Source organism: Muntiacus reevesi, chromosome 1 (genome assembly GCF_963930625.1).
Source record: "Muntiacus reevesi chromosome 1, mMunRee1.1, whole genome shotgun sequence".
NCBI lineage: Eukaryota > Metazoa > Chordata > Mammalia > Artiodactyla > Cervidae > Muntiacus > Muntiacus reevesi.
The window spans coordinates 87,602,623-87,620,132 of record NC_089249.1 but is presented as its reverse complement, the minus strand read 5'-3'; the positions used below and the strand labels follow the sequence as shown (position 1 = coordinate 87,620,132).

Genomic DNA, 17,510 nt, shown 5'->3' with positions numbered 1-17,510 from the left:
CAACAGGCATTATGAATATTGGAAAGCTGTGCTGTAGTTTTCAGAATGGTCCAGCTAGAGTTTCAAACTTCATCACTTTAGTTTAGGGTAACTTCTGAAAGTCATGGGCTAGAACCAAGATAAACCACACCTTAATCAGTGGTTTCTAAAGAATGTTCCTAGACCTTCAGGGTCTGAAGACCCTTTTGAGAATAATCTGCATGGTCAAAAATATTTAAAAATGGTAAGTATAATAGTGTCCTCCAGAAGTTCATCTCCACCCAAAACCTATAAATGTGACCTTATTTGGAATTAAGGAGAAGGAAATGGCAGCCCACTTCAGTACTGCCTGGAGAATCTTCATAGACAGAGGAACCTGCTACAGTCCATGGGGTCACGGAGTCAAACATGACTGACTATTTGGAATTAAGTTATTTATAAAACATTCTCTAACAAATAACCATGTGCAAAAATACACAAAAAATGTATTAGTCCGTAGGGTCACAAAGAGGCGCACACAACTGAAGTGACTTGACACGCATACACAGGAAGCTAATAACAGATTTTGGTACTGGGAAGTGAGGTGCTGCCTTAACAAATACCTAAAAATGTGGAAGTGGCTTTGGAATCAAGCAATGGGTGAAAGCTGAAAGAATTTTGAGCTGCATGATAGAAAAGTTCTATTAATAGACTACCTTGAAATAACTGCTGTAGAAATAATGGATATTAAAAACAATTTTGATAAAGGTTCAGAAGGAAGGGATGGGGACAGTAAAGAACACTTCAAGCATCCTAGAGAATTTCTGTATTGTGAACAGACTGTTGGTAGAAATATGAACATGAAAGGCGTTTTTGTTAAGACCTCACATGGAAACAACGTGTTATTGGACAGTGGAGGAAGAGTTAATGTGGCAGAAAACTTGGCTGAACTGTCTTCTGCTTTTGGATAAAAAGTAGAACTTAAAACAATGAAATTGGATTTTTAGTTGAAGTTTCCAAACAAAATATGGAAGACATGTCCCGGTTTCTTACTGCTTATAGTAAAATCCAAGAGGAAAGAGATAAATTGAGGAAGGAAATGGTCAGCAAAAAGGAACCTGAAGATGATGATTTGGGAAATTCACAGCCTGTCCGTATTGCAAAATATGCTATGGCACACTCTGAAGAGTTTTATCAAAGGTTTAACTGGAAAGCCTAATGGAAAAGCTTAAGTTTGTGACCAGGATGAGTACCATCAGCCATCTCAGCAGAAGCCAGGAACAGAGGTGAGACTTCAGGAAGGACCTGTGGAGAGCCCTCACACCTAATGATGTGGAGCCCCTTCACATCAGTGAAAACTTCTGAGAATGCTCTGTCAGCAGAAACACTGCCTGCTTGGCCTGGGGGACAGAGGCAGGAAATGAAGGGAGGTTGCCAGACTTTCTGGGCTTCTATAAGCAGAAAGCGGGCTACCTAGAGGATAATACTTTATCAGGCTAAGGACAGAGGGTAGGACCCAAAAGGCCTATGAGGCTCCAGAGGGTAGGGCGGGGGAAGCCCCTGGCCCAGAGCACAGATCAAGACATAAATGATTGTGTTCATACTCTGAAATAGCAAATCTGCCCAGAGCATTGCAAACACTTAGCCTGGTGATTGCTTAATTCTTTGCATCTTCTCTTTAGAATGTCTTCTTATGTTGTCCCACCATAGTATTTTGCAAGGTGATAACTTGTGTCCTAGTTTCACAGGTCTGCAAATGGAGAGGACACCAGGATAGGTGAAGACTTTGGGGAGTGTTGGGATGGACTGAGTGTATTTTGCATGTGAGATGGATGTGAATTTTGGGGGACCAGAGGGTAGACTACATTGAGTTTGTCCCCACAAAACACATGTCTACCAGGGACCTATGAATGTGACCTTATTTGTAAATAGGGTCTTTACAGATGCAATCAAGTTAAGATGAAGCCTTATCTTATTCAAGTGCATGCGTGCCTGCTAAGTCACTTCAGTCGTGTCTGACTCTTTGCGACCCCATGGACTGTAGCCTGCCAGGCTTCTCTGTCTATAGGATTCTCCAGCCAAGAAGAGTGGAGTGGGTTGCCATTTCCTTCTCCAGAGGATCTTCCTGATTCAGGGATCAAACCCACGTCTCTGTCTCCTGCATTGGCAGATGGGTTCTTTACCACTAGCACCACCTGGGAAGTCCATTCAAGGTTAGGGTGGCCCCTTCATCCAATGAGAAGCCCCTTGTGGCTCGCACAGTTAAGAGTCTGCCTGCAGTGCAGGAGACTCGGGTTTGATCCCTGGGTTGGGAAGATCCCCTGGAGAAGGAAATGGCTACCCACTCCAGTATTGCCTGGAGAAGACCATGGACTGGGGAGCCTGGCAGGTTATACGGTCCACGTGGTTGCAAAGAGGCTAACAACTTTAAATCCAATGACTGTTTATCTTATGAGGAGAGAGATATAGAAACACAAAGGGAGGAATGCCGTTGGAGACAGGCAAAGATGAGAGTGGTGAGTTATAAGCTAAGGAACACCAAGGATTGCGGGGAAACACCAGAAGTTAAGGTCATAGAACATATGCTCCCTCAGAGGCTACAGAAGGAACCAACCCTGCTCACACCTTGATTCCGATCGTCTGGCCTCCCAAACTGCAAGAGAATAAACATCTACTGTTTTAAGTCACCTGGTCTGTGGTACTTAGTTATAGCAACCTGGGGCAACAAATACAGATTTGTTACAGCAGTCCTAAGAAACAAATGCAAGATTTTACTGGCCTTTTTCTCTCATGACTATACAGTGGAGTCTTCCAGAGACTCTGCGATGTTTGATATGGTGACAGATTGAAGACAGAGCAGCTGTGAGAATCCAGCTATGAGCCAAACATTAAAAGATTTGCCAAAATTTAATCTTCCTCTCATTAATTTTTGGAAAAGTTATTTTTCATTAGCAATTTACTTATAGTAATGCACTGTTTTTTTAAAAATAAATTTTAAGTTTTTCCCAGTTTTAATTCTAATATGGTAAATACTGATAAAAAAAAAATGACCCACATAAACAAAAGCTTTGGGGGATCCTCAGTAATTTTTAAGAATACATAAGGAGGGCTTCCTTGGTGGCTCAGTGGTAAAGAATCCGCTCGCCCATGCAGGAGACACAGGTTTGAGCCCTGGTCCGGGAAGATCCCACATGCCACAGAACAACTAAGCCCATGCACCAGAACTTTTGAGCCTGTGCTCTAGAGTCTGGGAACTGAAACAACTGAAGCCCTCGTGTTCTAGGGCCTGTGCTCTGCAACAAAAAAAGCCACCACAATAAAAAGCCCATGCACCACAGCTAGACTGTGCATAGGCTAGCTATGCTTGCGCCTGCTTGCCACAACTGGAGAAAAACTGTAGCAATGAAGACCCAGCACAGCCATGCATATATATGGGCTTCCCTGAAGGCTCAATCAGTAAAGAACCCACCTGCAAGCGGGAGACCTGGGTTTGAGCCCTGGGCTGGGAAGATCTCTGGAGGAGGGCGTGGCAACCCACTCCAGTATTCTCGCCTGGAGAATCCCCAGAGACAGAGGAGGCTGGCGGGCTGTAGTCCACGGGGTTGCAGAGTCAGACATGACTGAGAGGCTATGCACAGCACATAAGGAGTCTTTGAGTCCAAAAAATGTGAGAACCACTGACCTAACTGTAAATTCTCAAGTACAGAAGGGCATCCTGCTGTTGGTGTTTCTGCCCTTGGAACGTCAGATCAATGTCAAAAATAGCACTTGAAAGAATAAACTTTAGAATCACACTTAAGTAAGTTAGATTTTTACTTCTTAAAGATTCTCTGAGCCTGAGTTTCCTTATTTATAAAGTGAGGGAAGTATCTACCTTGTAATAGTATGAGGATTAGATGGATAATGAGTATAAACGGGTAGCTGTTATCATCATTAAAAACAAGTATTTTAATTCCACCAGACTAAGTGGCTCAGTGGTTGCTGGCTGAATGAAGATGAGAACAAATGTGAGGTCTAAGGCCTCAAATTTGAATGGATGACAATCAAATTACAAATGTATTACTTACCTGACTCCTAATGTGGAGAAATTTTACGGGACATGAAGACTCCGAGTGCAGAGGAAGAAATTGTAGAAATCCTCTGGACCATGGGATTTTCTTTTCCCTGGGGAAAATCTTTTGGTCTCTTCTCATAATTGCTGCTTGTTAAAACTGGTAAAATACCCATTAAGGACTATTATTTTCATGAACAAATGAGTTGTATATGCAAACTCAGATAATATCTTAGAATCTTTAGCATCATCAGATCACTTTTAGGTATTTTCTATTTAATGCAAATTCTATATGCCAAGCTTAGAGGATGAAGGATGGATATTGATCTGGAATTTCTTTGGTCCCCTCTAGTGTATGTTTCTCTGCTACGTGACTGGCCTTTCTATAGGCATCATCAATCACCATAACCAGGTCCCAGACCACATCAACATGCAGATTTCACGCTTTTTTGATACGAAGGAGAGGGAATAGATCTTGAGAAATGGGCTATGAACTATCATTGTTGATCCTGGAAGTAGACTAAAGATTTAGTAAAACTCTTTTCCCATCTCTATGTGCCAGACAGATGGTCTCTAGTCGTAAGCAAGGAAATAGAAATTTTATTAGAATAAATGCAGAATGATTTAATTGCTGTGATCAGCAGCAGGGATTCAGTTAGTCAGTTATTAGATTCAGCATCTAATAACTTGTATGAAGAGGACATAATTCCCAGAGGGGGAAATCCTTCTGATGGAGGTCTTTCCTGACTACTCATTTTAAATTTCAGTCCTTAACGCTCCCTGTACTTCCTTTCCTATGTTGTTGCTATTGTTTAGTCTCTAAGTTATGTTTAACTCTTTGCAACCCCATGGACTGTAGCCCACCAGGCTCCTCTGTCCATCAGATCTTCCAGGAAAGAATACTGGAGGAGGTTGCCATTTCCTTCTCCATCTACTTCCTTTCCTATGTTACATTTTCTATTTCTTACATTGTACTTATTACCATTAGAGTCCACAATTCACTTATTTTGTCTATTGTCTGTCTTCCTACTGGAATGTAAGCTACATAAAGGCAGAGATTTGTCTCTTGTTCATTGCTGTATCCCTGATATCTAGCACATTAGGGACACTTATGATCTTTGAAAGAATGAAAATGCATGCTCAGTTGCTAAATCATATTTGACTCTGTGACGGCTTGGACTGTAGCCCACCAGGATCCTCTGTCCATAGGATTTTCCTGGAAAGAATACTGGAGTGGGTTGCCAGCATATCTTCCTGACCCAGGGATTGAACTTGCATCTCTTGAGTCTCTTGCATTGGCAGGCAGTTTCTTTACCACTGAACCACCTGGGAAGACCATAAACAAATGAATACAACTCCACTTCTATTGCAATCAAGATCATCTGACACAATTTCCCTTAATTTCTCTTTCACCTCAGAATATCTAGACCCTTGGTCATCTTTACTCTCTCCCTTGCCAAGATTAACCCTTCAGCTCTGTTCTTGATTATCCTTTCACCTTCTTTTGGATATTGCTGCCACTATATTACTACTACTCTAAGCTTTCAACAAATTGAACTCCCTGCTTACCCTCCTGAACAATTGGAGCTTTCCTGTTGCTAGTTTTGTTCATTCTTACTATTTTAAGTCTCTTTTCATCAAAAGTTTTTGTATTCTATAAGATCCAGCTCAAATATCAAATAGATATACCTATAACACAAAGTAGTATATGATTCATACTATTGGAGTTACAATACAGGAATCAAGTGTGAAAATTTTATTCCTGCTACCAGTTTATGTAGCTTTTTAAGATAGAGTTCAATTTTCACTTTTATATTTGATAAAATATTTCATATAGTACATTGCATATAATAGGTTTTTGGTGTCTGTATATTCTACATACAGGAGATACCAATTTGAAGGAATGTATGTGCAATTCAATGCCTATTCATTTGGTTTCTATAATAAGGTATCTCCTATCCCCCAAAAAGATGACCAGGTTTTTTCCTTAAGAAAAAGATTTGCTCTTTTAAAAATTTCTGATTGTTTGATATCCCAGAGATGGCCAATAATATTGAGGTTTATCCAACTTAAAGTTACATGTGCTATGTGTCAGGCATTTTGCTAGGTGCTTTCAAAAATGAATGAAGACACAAGTCTTTGTCCTAAGAAATTTAACTCTGTGGTTTTTAAACTAGAATAAATGAAGCTATAGAGGGAAGATGTGAGGGGATTAGGAAACACCATTTTGACTTCTGTGTTCTTGCTCAAATGTAATTTTTACACTATATGTGGTGACTCAAATCGAACTTTAAAGGATATTTGCTTCCACAGGTAAGAACAGGACATCATGCTCAGTCATAATCTCTATTTTGTGAGAGATATGTGCCAATCCCTTGGCGCCATCCTCCCCAATAGCCATGGCAAATAATTCCACTTTCAGGTCTGCCTGCAAACCAGCTGCCACCTGAAATGCACAATAGAGCTTTAGAATCAGACATACAGAACTTCAAAATTTTAACATGATTTTGAGCAAGTTATTCAAACTCTCTAACCTAGCTTCCTCATCTATCAATTTGGCACAAACGAATGCTGCTGTTCCGGCATTTTTAGAATGCCAGAAGAATTAGAAGAATTCTAATTAGAAGAATTACTAATTCTTCTAATTCTAATTAGAAGAATTACTAAGAATTACTAATAATTAGAAGAATTACTTCATGGATTAGTTTTCCATTGAGTAAGTGAGACCCAGGATAAATTGAAGGAGAAAGTCAGGTGCCGTTTAGGAAAAAGCATCAGGAAACTAAATGCCAGGGTGCCGGAGGGCAAACTTTTATGATGTCTGTAAGTGTGCTATTTCTTGAATATCAGTAGCAAGCTTCTATTTATTGTCATCTCTGTAAACAAAGATAAATTTAATCAAAGGTAAACATAAATTTAATCTTAAATTTAAGAGACTGGGTGAATCCCACAATTCCCGTGCCCATGCCCCATGGTTTATCATATTCCTACTGTAGGACTTGTAACATGGCAAAACCAGTAGAGGGAGACAGAATTAGTTTAAATACCAAACTGGTTAGATCTGAAAGATACATGAAAGAGGATGTATCAGCAAAAAAGAAACCTGATATACCATGAAGGAGAAACACAGCAAGGAATGGGCTTCTTGCCTTGTCCCCTGAAAAGAACACTAAGTCAGAAAAGAAAGGGTTGTTTACGTTTGGAAGTCACCTCCCTAGGAGGTGGGTTAAAAAGCCAATGTGAGAACAGTTATCTGGAAAAAATAAATCAGAAACTACCACATGGAAAGCAATTAGGTATGAATATAAATTTTTTTTTCTTCAATTGGGTTTTATAAATAATAGAATTGAAAAACGTTTCCGTTTTTTCAATGCCGTGTTTGTGGACGTCCACGTGCTGGAGGGTATCCAGCAGCTTCTGAGAACCAGGCCCTCAGCCCTCCAAGCCCAACAGTCGGAGCAGGACTGGGGGATGACGCTGCACGAGGGGAGCTGGAGGGCTGCCATAACACAGGTCTACCCGGGTTGGAGTGCATTCATGTAGTGCTGGCAGTGAACCAAGCTGAACAGGGTGAGATTTAGATACAGAGAAGTCTATAGGCTACATTTTTCTGCCAGAGCCAAAACTACCATCAGAAAGAAAAAAGGTATAGAGTTAGTTTGGGTTTTTAGTATGTATAAAGGTTGATCTAGCAGTCATTTAGGGTTTTGGCCTAATCCCTACTTAAAATGAAAAAGATTTGCTAACTTCCCAGAACAGTGGGAGAAAAGCTTGCTTTAACGGTGTTTTTGCTTTATGTTGTGCAGATTCTGAAATTCTGACATGGGACAGTGATGAAGTGTTTCAGAGAGGTACTCGTAAATTAGTTGATTGAAGCCCCAAAAGGATTTCTGTTTTGGAACTGCAGCCGGCATATTACTGTTTTATAGATCATAAGATATTGGAGCTGCAAGAGGGCTAAGAAATGATCAGTCTAAGCTCCTTCTTTTATAGATGAGGAAAGCAAGGTGCAGAGGATTAACCAACATCACAGAGCTGCTTGGTAGCACAGTTATAAGAAAGCAACTGACTTTGTGCTACAGCCAACAGATTCTTCTGTGTCAACACATAGCAACTGTGACTGCTTTAAGATCTCGGGATTCAGTCAGCACCCTGTGCTGGTTATGGGACTGGATGCACTTGCTTAGAGTTCCCATGAGCCTGTGCAGTCCCCATCGCCGATGAATGGTTCATTTATCTACCAGTCTTCCTTATACCATCTGTTACTCAGTCACACATCTCTTGAGTGCCCGCCATGTGCCTGCTTTGTATACTTATGTGTCTCACTCAATTTTAACATCTCTTGTAGCCTGGCACTATCGCTGGCATATGAGAGGAGCACAAAGCTTGTTAACACTCTTGTCAAAGCAAGAGAGTGTTAAAGCAAAAGATGATACACTGACCAAGAGGTAAAAGTCAAGGTTGATGAGTGTGATTTTATTATATTTTGAGATAACCTCTTGTTTAATCATACTATACCTCTGAAATTATATTTTGAAGTAAGCGGCAATACACATTTTATACTAAATATAATGTATCAAATAAAATCAGAACAGTTTGACATTTTAGAGTTCACATTTTCAGAGATTTTTGGAGAAATGAGACAGATGGTTAATTTAAACATGGTACTATGTCTTAATATGTCATTACTATTCTCTGACAAATACCAGGAGAGCAGACCAGATTTACATAAAATGTAAAGAATGAAGTATTTATTTTTTCCAATGACTTTTCACTTTGCAGAAGGATTTGTCACAGGGTATATTTAGGTAGTCAGTTTACCAAATGCATGTTAAATCATATTTTAATTTTTTTAAAGGTATTTTGAAACAACAGTATAGAACTGCAGTATTGGGGCAAGTGCAGTGAACTTCAGAAATGGTTCCATAGCTGGAAGTTTAATTCTACTTATGCAGAGGAGTGCTTATGGTTGTTACAAAAAATAAGTAACAATGGCCAGAGAGTGTACCAGTGCCAAGAACCTGTTGCTTATGATACTAGAAAAAGTTGACTTATAAATGGCTTAAACCAAATTGGTGGAATGGCGTAAAAGCTCACTTCACTGGAAACATATACATATCTGTATGCACATACATATGGACACACACAACACGTAGCACATGGACTTACGGGTCCAGGTTTGTAAGTCACTTTCAGCCCAGTGCTGGGTGGAGGCTGCTTCACCCTAAACCTATCAGGAAAGAAAGATGGGAATAAATTGATGCCATAATGAAAAACATGAGCACAAATGAACTGGGAAGTAATAAAATCAGGAAGGTGTTAATATTGGCTACACGGGAGCAGGGGGTCCAGACTAGTAGAAAAACAGTCTAATATCCAGTTGGAAGGAGAATCTGGGGCCTGTTTCACAACTGCCTTTCCAATAGTTTTCATCGGCGTCAAACTGACTCCAAACCGGGTTTAAACCCTTTGTTATCGGATGCTGACAGGCAGCTTGGGCCTGGGCAGAGGGTTGTGAATATTTGGTTGGCGTGCGCACTGCAGCGTAGCCGCCAGCATGAACACAAATGCTGACTGCCAGATCATTAAGCTGAAGAATAAAGGCTCTTTTGGAAAGCAGTGGAGCATGGGAGCCAGTCTTGCTCTGTCGTGGTATGGGGTTTGCATGTTTGGCGAGAAGAGAAACAGAAAAGGCTCAGAAAATGTAGGAGAACTTGAAAAGCCCTGGACTAACACATGGTACTTGTTGATCTCTTCCCCTTCCTGTGGTTTGTAGGCTCTGCCTGAAGGTTAAAGACCTGGAGTAAATTAAAATGCCAAGGGCAGTCTGTCTCCATGTTGACCCCACCTGGGTTCCCTCTACCATCCGCTTTGCTATCTGCCCTGTAGTGGCTGAACTGAACAAGCTGAGGAGTGAAATGTATAAAACTAAAATTCTGTACTGGACACACAGGGTCTCCTTGGGTGAGTTTAATGAAGTTTGAGGTTGACTCTCTATTTCTTCCCACCCATTTTGTGGCAACAACCCCAAAAAGCAATGATGTCTGATCTGGTGGTGTGATGTCCTCATCAAGTTTTTTCCAAGGAAGTGAACATGATCCCTGAAGTTGAGGACATGCCTCAACTAAAATGGGACAGTGATCTTCTGAATCAGATGCTCCTGTAGCTATGCGCTGTCTAACTTCCAATCCTGAGTCCAGAATCATAAATGCTCTCAAAGAACTTGTTAGTGACACTGAGAATAACTCTGCATTCTGAAATATACGTGTATCCCATTTTTATGGGGGTAAAGTTCCCCACAATCCTGATGCTTACTACAAAATAGTACAGAGGAAATTTTGTAATTGGGAATTGTCTTGGAATAGATGTATGATACATGGACCCAGTGGGAAGGACTGATTTCCCACAAGAAGCAGTGACCACAGCTGTGTTGATAAAGCAAGGTGCTCCAATGAACTGGCACTCAGGGGATCGGAGATCTACCCTTGCTGAAGCCTATAAGACCTTTTAAGACAAGTTACTCAGTTCCTTTATATCATAACAGTCTCCAAGATCTATACACACTCTAAGATTCTATTGGTTTTGACCTGGAAATGAAGGACGAAGTGACTTTCTTGTCACTTCATGCCAGATAGGGTATATTTTCTATTGGGAATACAGACTGTGAGTTAAGTTATTTGCTATCAATTTCGAGTCACATCATTAGAGTCAAAGTGACCTTGATGATTAAGGGTTAATTTTTTTCCTTTTTGCCTCAATCATGCACAATTAACATAATTAAAATTATGTTTAGATCACAGAGTGTCAACAAATATTAGTTGGTGTTATAGTTGGTGGTAGATTTGGGAAATGGACTTTCAAGTTTTCCACATTAGTTATTGTTTTGTGTATTATTTATTGTAACACTTGTACAACTTCCCTTTGATTTTTTTCTGGGACATATCAGGTCTTGAGGTGCTCCTACTAAAGTAAGAATAATCATTAATAGTAAGGCAAATAAATGGGTCTTCCCTGATGGCTCAGCAGTAAGGAATCAGCCTGCAATGCAGGATATGTGGGTTCAACCCTCAAATTGGGAAGATCCCCTGGAGGTTATCAAACTGACAAACCACTTCGGTATTCTTGCCTGGAGAATCCCATGGGCAGAGGAGCCTGGTGGGCTATAGTCCAAAGGGTCACAAAGAGTTGGACATGACTGAGCAGCATGTAAAGAAATACCTACTATATAATTGAGGCTTGGGAAATACTTATTTGTTGAAGAATGAGTGAATGGATGAATTGGTAAATGACTGAATGAATGATGCTAAGATTCAAGAGTTCAGGTGTAATTACAGTTCAGTCCAATAAGCATTCACTGATGTAGGCTACCAAAGAAAAGTCACAGAGCAAGGGAAGGTGATCTGAGCATACACCTGGAGCCTTGGCCTCACCTGCAGAAGTCTACTCCAACATTCTTGAGCTTTACAGTGGTGGCATAAGTGTGTCCTTCTTCGAGCACTCCAAATTTCACTGCGGGTGGGAGAAGATGGAATCCAAAGGGAGATGCATTTATATTGTTAATGGCAGCAGATGCCACAGAGGATGTTCTCACTCTTCCTCCAACAGAATCTTGCCCCTTCATTGAAAAAGAAAAAAAGCAATAAAACATAATAAAATGGTTCTATTTTCCATTTCCAATATAATAAAGACATAAGTGACTCATGTTTGATCCCTGGGTTGGGAAGATCCCTTGGAGGAGGTAATGGCAACCCACTCCAGTACTCTCACCTGGAAAATCTCATGGTCAGAGGAGCCTGGTGGGCTATGGCCTATAGGGTCACAAAGAGTTGGATATGACTGAAGAAACTTAGCATGCAAGATAATAAAAAGGCTCTGGCTCTACACACATACCCCACCCCCAGGCCACACAGCAAACCATGCAGCAAGCCTCCCCTGCCCTACAACCAGCCTTTAGTCAACACACAAGACACAGCCTTGCAGACAACTGAGTAAGGGCCCGTTTTGCCTCCAGCATGCCCACAGCAGTAGGCCCTACCACAACAGAAAGGCTCATGCAGCCCACATAAGGACACCCCTCAACTACACAGCTCTGGTGACCAGAGGGAAAAAGGATGCTGGGCCCATGGGACATCTCCTACATGAGCTGCTTCTACAAGATCAGACAGTGTAACCAACCTACTTAACACATGGAAATAAACAAAGAGAACTGGGAAAAATGAGGAGACACAGGAATATGTTCCAAACAAAGGAACAACACATAACCTCAGAAAAAGAACTAAACAAAGCAGAGGTAAGCAATCCAGCCAATAGAGTGTTCAAGATAAAGATTATAATGAAAGAGACACGTGCACCCCAATGTTCATCGCAGCACTGTTTATAATAGCCAGGACATGGAAGCAACCTAGATGCCCATCAGCAGATGAATGGATAAGGAAGCTGTGGTACATATACACCATGGAATATTACTCAGCTGTTAAAAAGAATTCATTTGAATCAGTTCTAATGAGATGGATGAAACTGGAGCCCATTATACAGAGTGAAGTAAGCCAGAAAGATAAAGATCATTACAGCATATTAACACATATATATGGAATTTAGAAAGATGGTAATGATAACCCTATATGCAAAACAGAAAAAGAGACACAGAAGTACAGAACAGACTTTTGAACTCTGTGGGAGAAGGTGAGGGTGGGATGTTTTGAAAGAACAGCATGTATATTATCTATGGTGAAACAGACCACCAGCCCAGGTGGGATGCATGAGACAAGTGCTCGGGCCTGGTGCACTGGGAGGACCCAGAGGAGTTGGGTGGAGAGGGAGGTGGGAGGGGGGATCGGGATGGAGAATACGTATAACTCTATGGCTGATTCATATCAATGTATGACAAAGCCCACTGGAAAAAAAAATAAAATAAAAATTAAAAAAAAAAGATCATAATGAGGCTCACTAAACTCAGGAGATGAATGAATAAATACAGTGGAAATTTCAACAAAATTATAAAAAATAATAACCGGGGGTGAAGAATACAGTAACTGAAATAAAAATTGCACTAGAAACAAAACAGTAGTTTGGATGATACAGAGGAGTGGATCAGCAACCTGGAACACAGTAGTAAAAATCACCTAAGCTGAACAGAAAAAAAGAAAAAAGAAAAATAAATAAATAAATATAGTTTAAGAGACCTCTGGGACAATATCAAGCATACTAACGTTTGCACACAGGGGACCTAGATGGAGAAGAGTAAAGCGGGTGGATAACTTACTTGAAGAAATAACAACTGAAAATGTCACTAACCTGGGAGGAGAAACCAGACATTCAAGTCCAGGAAGCACAGAGTGTCCCCAACATGACTAACCGTTAAAGGCCCATTCCATGACAAAGTAATTAAAATGCCAAAAATTAAAGACAAAGAGAGAACCTTAAAGAAGGAAGAGAACAGCAACTAATTATGTACAAGAAAACTACCATAGGACTATCAGCTGACTTTTCAACAGAAACTGTACAGACCAGAAAGGAGGGACATAATACATTCAAAGTGATGAAAGGGAAAAATCTACAATCAAGAATACTCTACTTGGTAGGGCTATCACTCATGTTTGAAAGAGAGATAAAGAGTTTTGCAGACAAAGCTAAGAGAGTTCAGTGCCACTAAACTGGCTTTACACGAATGTTAAAGGGACTTCTCTAAGAGAAAAGGTCACAAGTATAATTACAAAAATTATGCAAGGACAAATCTCACTGATAAAGACAGATACATAGTAAAGGTAGTAGATCAACCACTTGTAAAGCCAGCAGGATAGAAGGTTAAAGGATAAAAGCAGTAAAATTATATATATTCACAATGAGGAGTTAAGGGGTACAGAAAACAAAAAGATGTAACACAGCTGACATCAAAACAAAAAATGTGTGTGTGTAAGGGGAAAGATGAAGAGTTGTTAGAACGCATTCAAACCCAGGAGATTATTAACTTAAAATTATCATGTGTATGTATGTGTGTATATATATATATATGTGTGTGTGTGTGTGTGTGTGTATATATATATATATATATATATATATGGTTATATGTTATAATATATGAACCTCATGGTAACCACAAACCTATAAAATATACTCACACAAAAAAGAGAAAGGAATCCAAACATAACACTAAAAACAGTAACCAAAGGGAAGAGTCTAAGAGAAGGATGAACAAAAAAAGAACTATAAACACATGAAAAAAATGAACAAAATGTTTATAAGTACATACCTATCAATTATTACTTTAATGTAAATGTACTAAATGTTCCAATCAAATGACAAAAAGTGGTTTAATGGATAGAAATTATGACCCATATAAATGCTGCCAACAAGAGATTCACATCAGATTTAAAGACACAGACTGAAAGTGAAGGGATGGAAAAAGGTATTCTATGCAAATGGAAACAAAAAGAAAGCCAGAGTAGCAATACTTACATCAGGAAAAGTAGCTATTAAAACAAAGACTGTAACGAGACAAATAAGGACATTATATAATGATGAAGCTTGTAAATAAACACATGCTTTTAGGGTTAGTCTATGGCAAAAGCAAGAATTACAACAGGAAAAGATAGCCTTTTTAACAAATGGTGTTCGGAAAACTGGACCAGCTCCATGCAAGATAATCAAAGTGGACTACTTTCTCACATCATATCCAAAAATAATACATAAAATGTATTAAATACATAAATACAAGACCTGAAGCTATAACACTCCTAGAATAAAACATAAACAATATGCTCTTTGGCATCAATCTTAGTAACTTTTCTTTTGGTGTCTGCTTCTTCATGTAAGAGAAACAGAAATAAACAAATGAGACTACAACAAACTAAACTTTTTGCATAGTGAAGGAAACTATCAACAAATTATACATTGCAGTACTGAATGGGAAAGTGTATTTGTGAACAATATATCAGATAAAAGTGTCAATATCCAAAATATTCTTGCCTGGAGAATCCCAGGGACAGAGGAGCCTGGTGGGCTGCCGTCTGGCATCGCACAGAGTCGGACATGACTGAAGTGACTTAGCAGCAGCAGCATCCAAAATATACAAAACATTCAAACAACTCACATCAAAAAGTTAAGCAACCCAATTAAAAAATGGACAGAGAACCTGAAAAAAAATTTTTTTTCCCCAAAGAAGACATACATATAGGATAGCTAACAGATACATGAAAAGATGTTCAGCATGACTAATCACTAGGTAAATGCCAATCAAAAACACGAGATACAACCTCGTGCCTATCAGAATGGTTACCATCAAAAAGATAGCAAATAACAAGTGTTGGCAAGGATGTGGAGAAAAGGGAATCCTCATATATTGTTGATGAAATTGTAAATTGGGGCAGCCATTATGAAAAACAGCATAAAGGAAATTTAACACAAACTACCATATGATCCAGCAATTCTACTTCTGGATATTTACCCGAAGAAAATAAAATGACTAATTTGAAAAATTATATCCACACCAATATTCATTGTAGCATTATTTACAATAGCCAAGATATGACAGTAACATATATTTAAATGTTCATTAATAGACAAATAGAAAAAAAATGTGATATATATACTACATATTAATATTATACATATATCTTATATATATATATATATACACACACAGAATATTCCTCAGCCGTAAAAAAAGATGTCTTGTCATTTTCAACAACATGGGTGGATCTAGAGGGAATTATACTAAGTAAAATAATTCAAAGAAAAGGCAATATTGTATGTCACATATGTAGAGTCTAAAAAACAAAACAATCAAATGAAATCAAAATGAAAGTAGACTCAGATACAGAAAACAAATGGGTGGTTGACCAAAAGGAAGGGGTTGTCGGGATGGAATAGGTAAAGCGGATTAAGAGGTACAAACATCCAGTTATAAAATACATAAGGCACAAGAATGTAATATAAGGAATATGGTCAATAATACTGTAATAACTTTGTATGGGACAGATGGTTACCAGACTCATGGTGACCATTTCATAATGTATGCAAGTATCAAATCTCTATGTAGTACAAATGAAACTAACATAATATCATATGTCAATTATATTTCAAGTAAATAAAGGCTCTGTCACTGGAGGAAAATTACTGCTTGGCTAGGGGAGGAAATGAACATTTATGGTCTATGTAATCCTTATCACAGCACAGTAAGGAAGTATTTTAGGCTTTAAGGATAGGGAAGTTCAAGTTCAGAGAACTGGAAGACAGATAACTTGCTGAAGTGGTAAATGGCAGACTAAAGTTTCAGACTCAAGTTTACCTGGTTCCAAAGTTGGTGCTCTTCCCTCTGTGCCTGTGATTATCATACTTTAACTTCCATCAGAACCACTGGGAGGACTGGTTAAGACACCAATTGCTGACTCCACTCCCAGAGTTTCTCCATTAGTAAGTCTGGGATGGGGTGGGGTAGAGCAGCGGTCCCCAAACTTTCTGGCACCACAGAATAGTGTCATGGAAGACAATTTTTCCACAGATGGGGCAGGGGTAGATAGGGATGGTTTCTGGATGATTCAGGTGCATTACATTTATTGTGCACTTTATTCTTATTATTATTACATCAGCTCCGCCTCAGATCATCAGGCATTAGATCCTGGAGGTTGGGGATGTCTGGAGTAGAAAATAGGTAGGTGCAGAGGGGAAGGGCCTACAAAGATAAGGGAAACCTGCTCTGCAGAGAAGCACCATCTACTGAGAACAAATTGCTGACTCCACCTCCCAAGTTTCTCCACTAGTACATCTGGAATGGAGCCCATGAATTTGCACTTATAACAAGTTCTCAGGTGTTGCCGATGCTGACAGTCAAATTGAGAACCATTGCCCTATGCGGTTATTTCCCAAGTCAGCAGAACTGACTTCACCTGGGGGCGTGTTAAAACTACAGAATCTCAGGCTTCACAGCAGATTCAGTGAGACAGAATCTATATTTTAACAAGGTTTCGAAATAACTCACATATACATTAAAGTTTGAGAAGCACTCCTACCATATGTCAACTATACACATTGCAGTACATTCTCCACATTTGCCATGAAATTTCTAAAGGATGACTATCAAAACTTGGTTGGTGGGCTCTAGGAAAGTTTTCCGACACAGCTGAGATGGACCTTAGAGGCTCTGAGGAAGGAGTTTGGTACTTTGAAAGAACTGATAGAAGGCCACAATGCAGGAGGTATAATGAGTCTGGAAACGCGTGAGGGGAAAGATGCAAATGGAGGCATGCTTTGCAGTCACACTAAGTCATCTGGATTTTATCCTAAGAGTCATGAGAAGAGTGCCGAATGATCCTCTTAGCCAGCAGTGGGCTGGTAAACTGGCTCTTGGAAAAGAACCTTCTTCAGTAGCATCTGCCAGTTTCTATGGCATAAGAACTCCAGGCACAGCTGACTGCAAACTGGCTGTGATTTAGTCGCTAAGTCATGTCCAACCTTTCTGCGACCCCATGGACTGCAGCCATCCAGGCTCCTCTGTCCCTGGGAC

At 39.7% G+C, this 17,510-nt stretch overlaps 1 protein-coding gene across 1 annotated transcript in view; it reads right to left on the bottom strand.

Annotated features, from left to right (window-relative positions):
• Window positions 1-4,032: 4,032 nt before the first annotated feature.
• SPAG17 (sperm associated antigen 17) overlaps window positions 4,033-17,510 on the bottom strand; it is a 241,938-nt gene continuing 228,460 nt past the window's right edge. The window contains exons 45-48 of the mRNA XM_065927103.1: window positions 11,440-11,624; window positions 9,179-9,239; window positions 6,311-6,455; window positions 4,033-4,172 (exon numbers count right to left, since the gene is read on the bottom strand). Coding sequence (XP_065783175.1) covers window positions 4,033-4,172; window positions 6,311-6,455; window positions 9,179-9,239; window positions 11,440-11,624 — 531 coding nt within the window. The remainder of the gene's footprint in view (window positions 4,173-6,310; window positions 6,456-9,178; window positions 9,240-11,439; window positions 11,625-17,510) is intronic.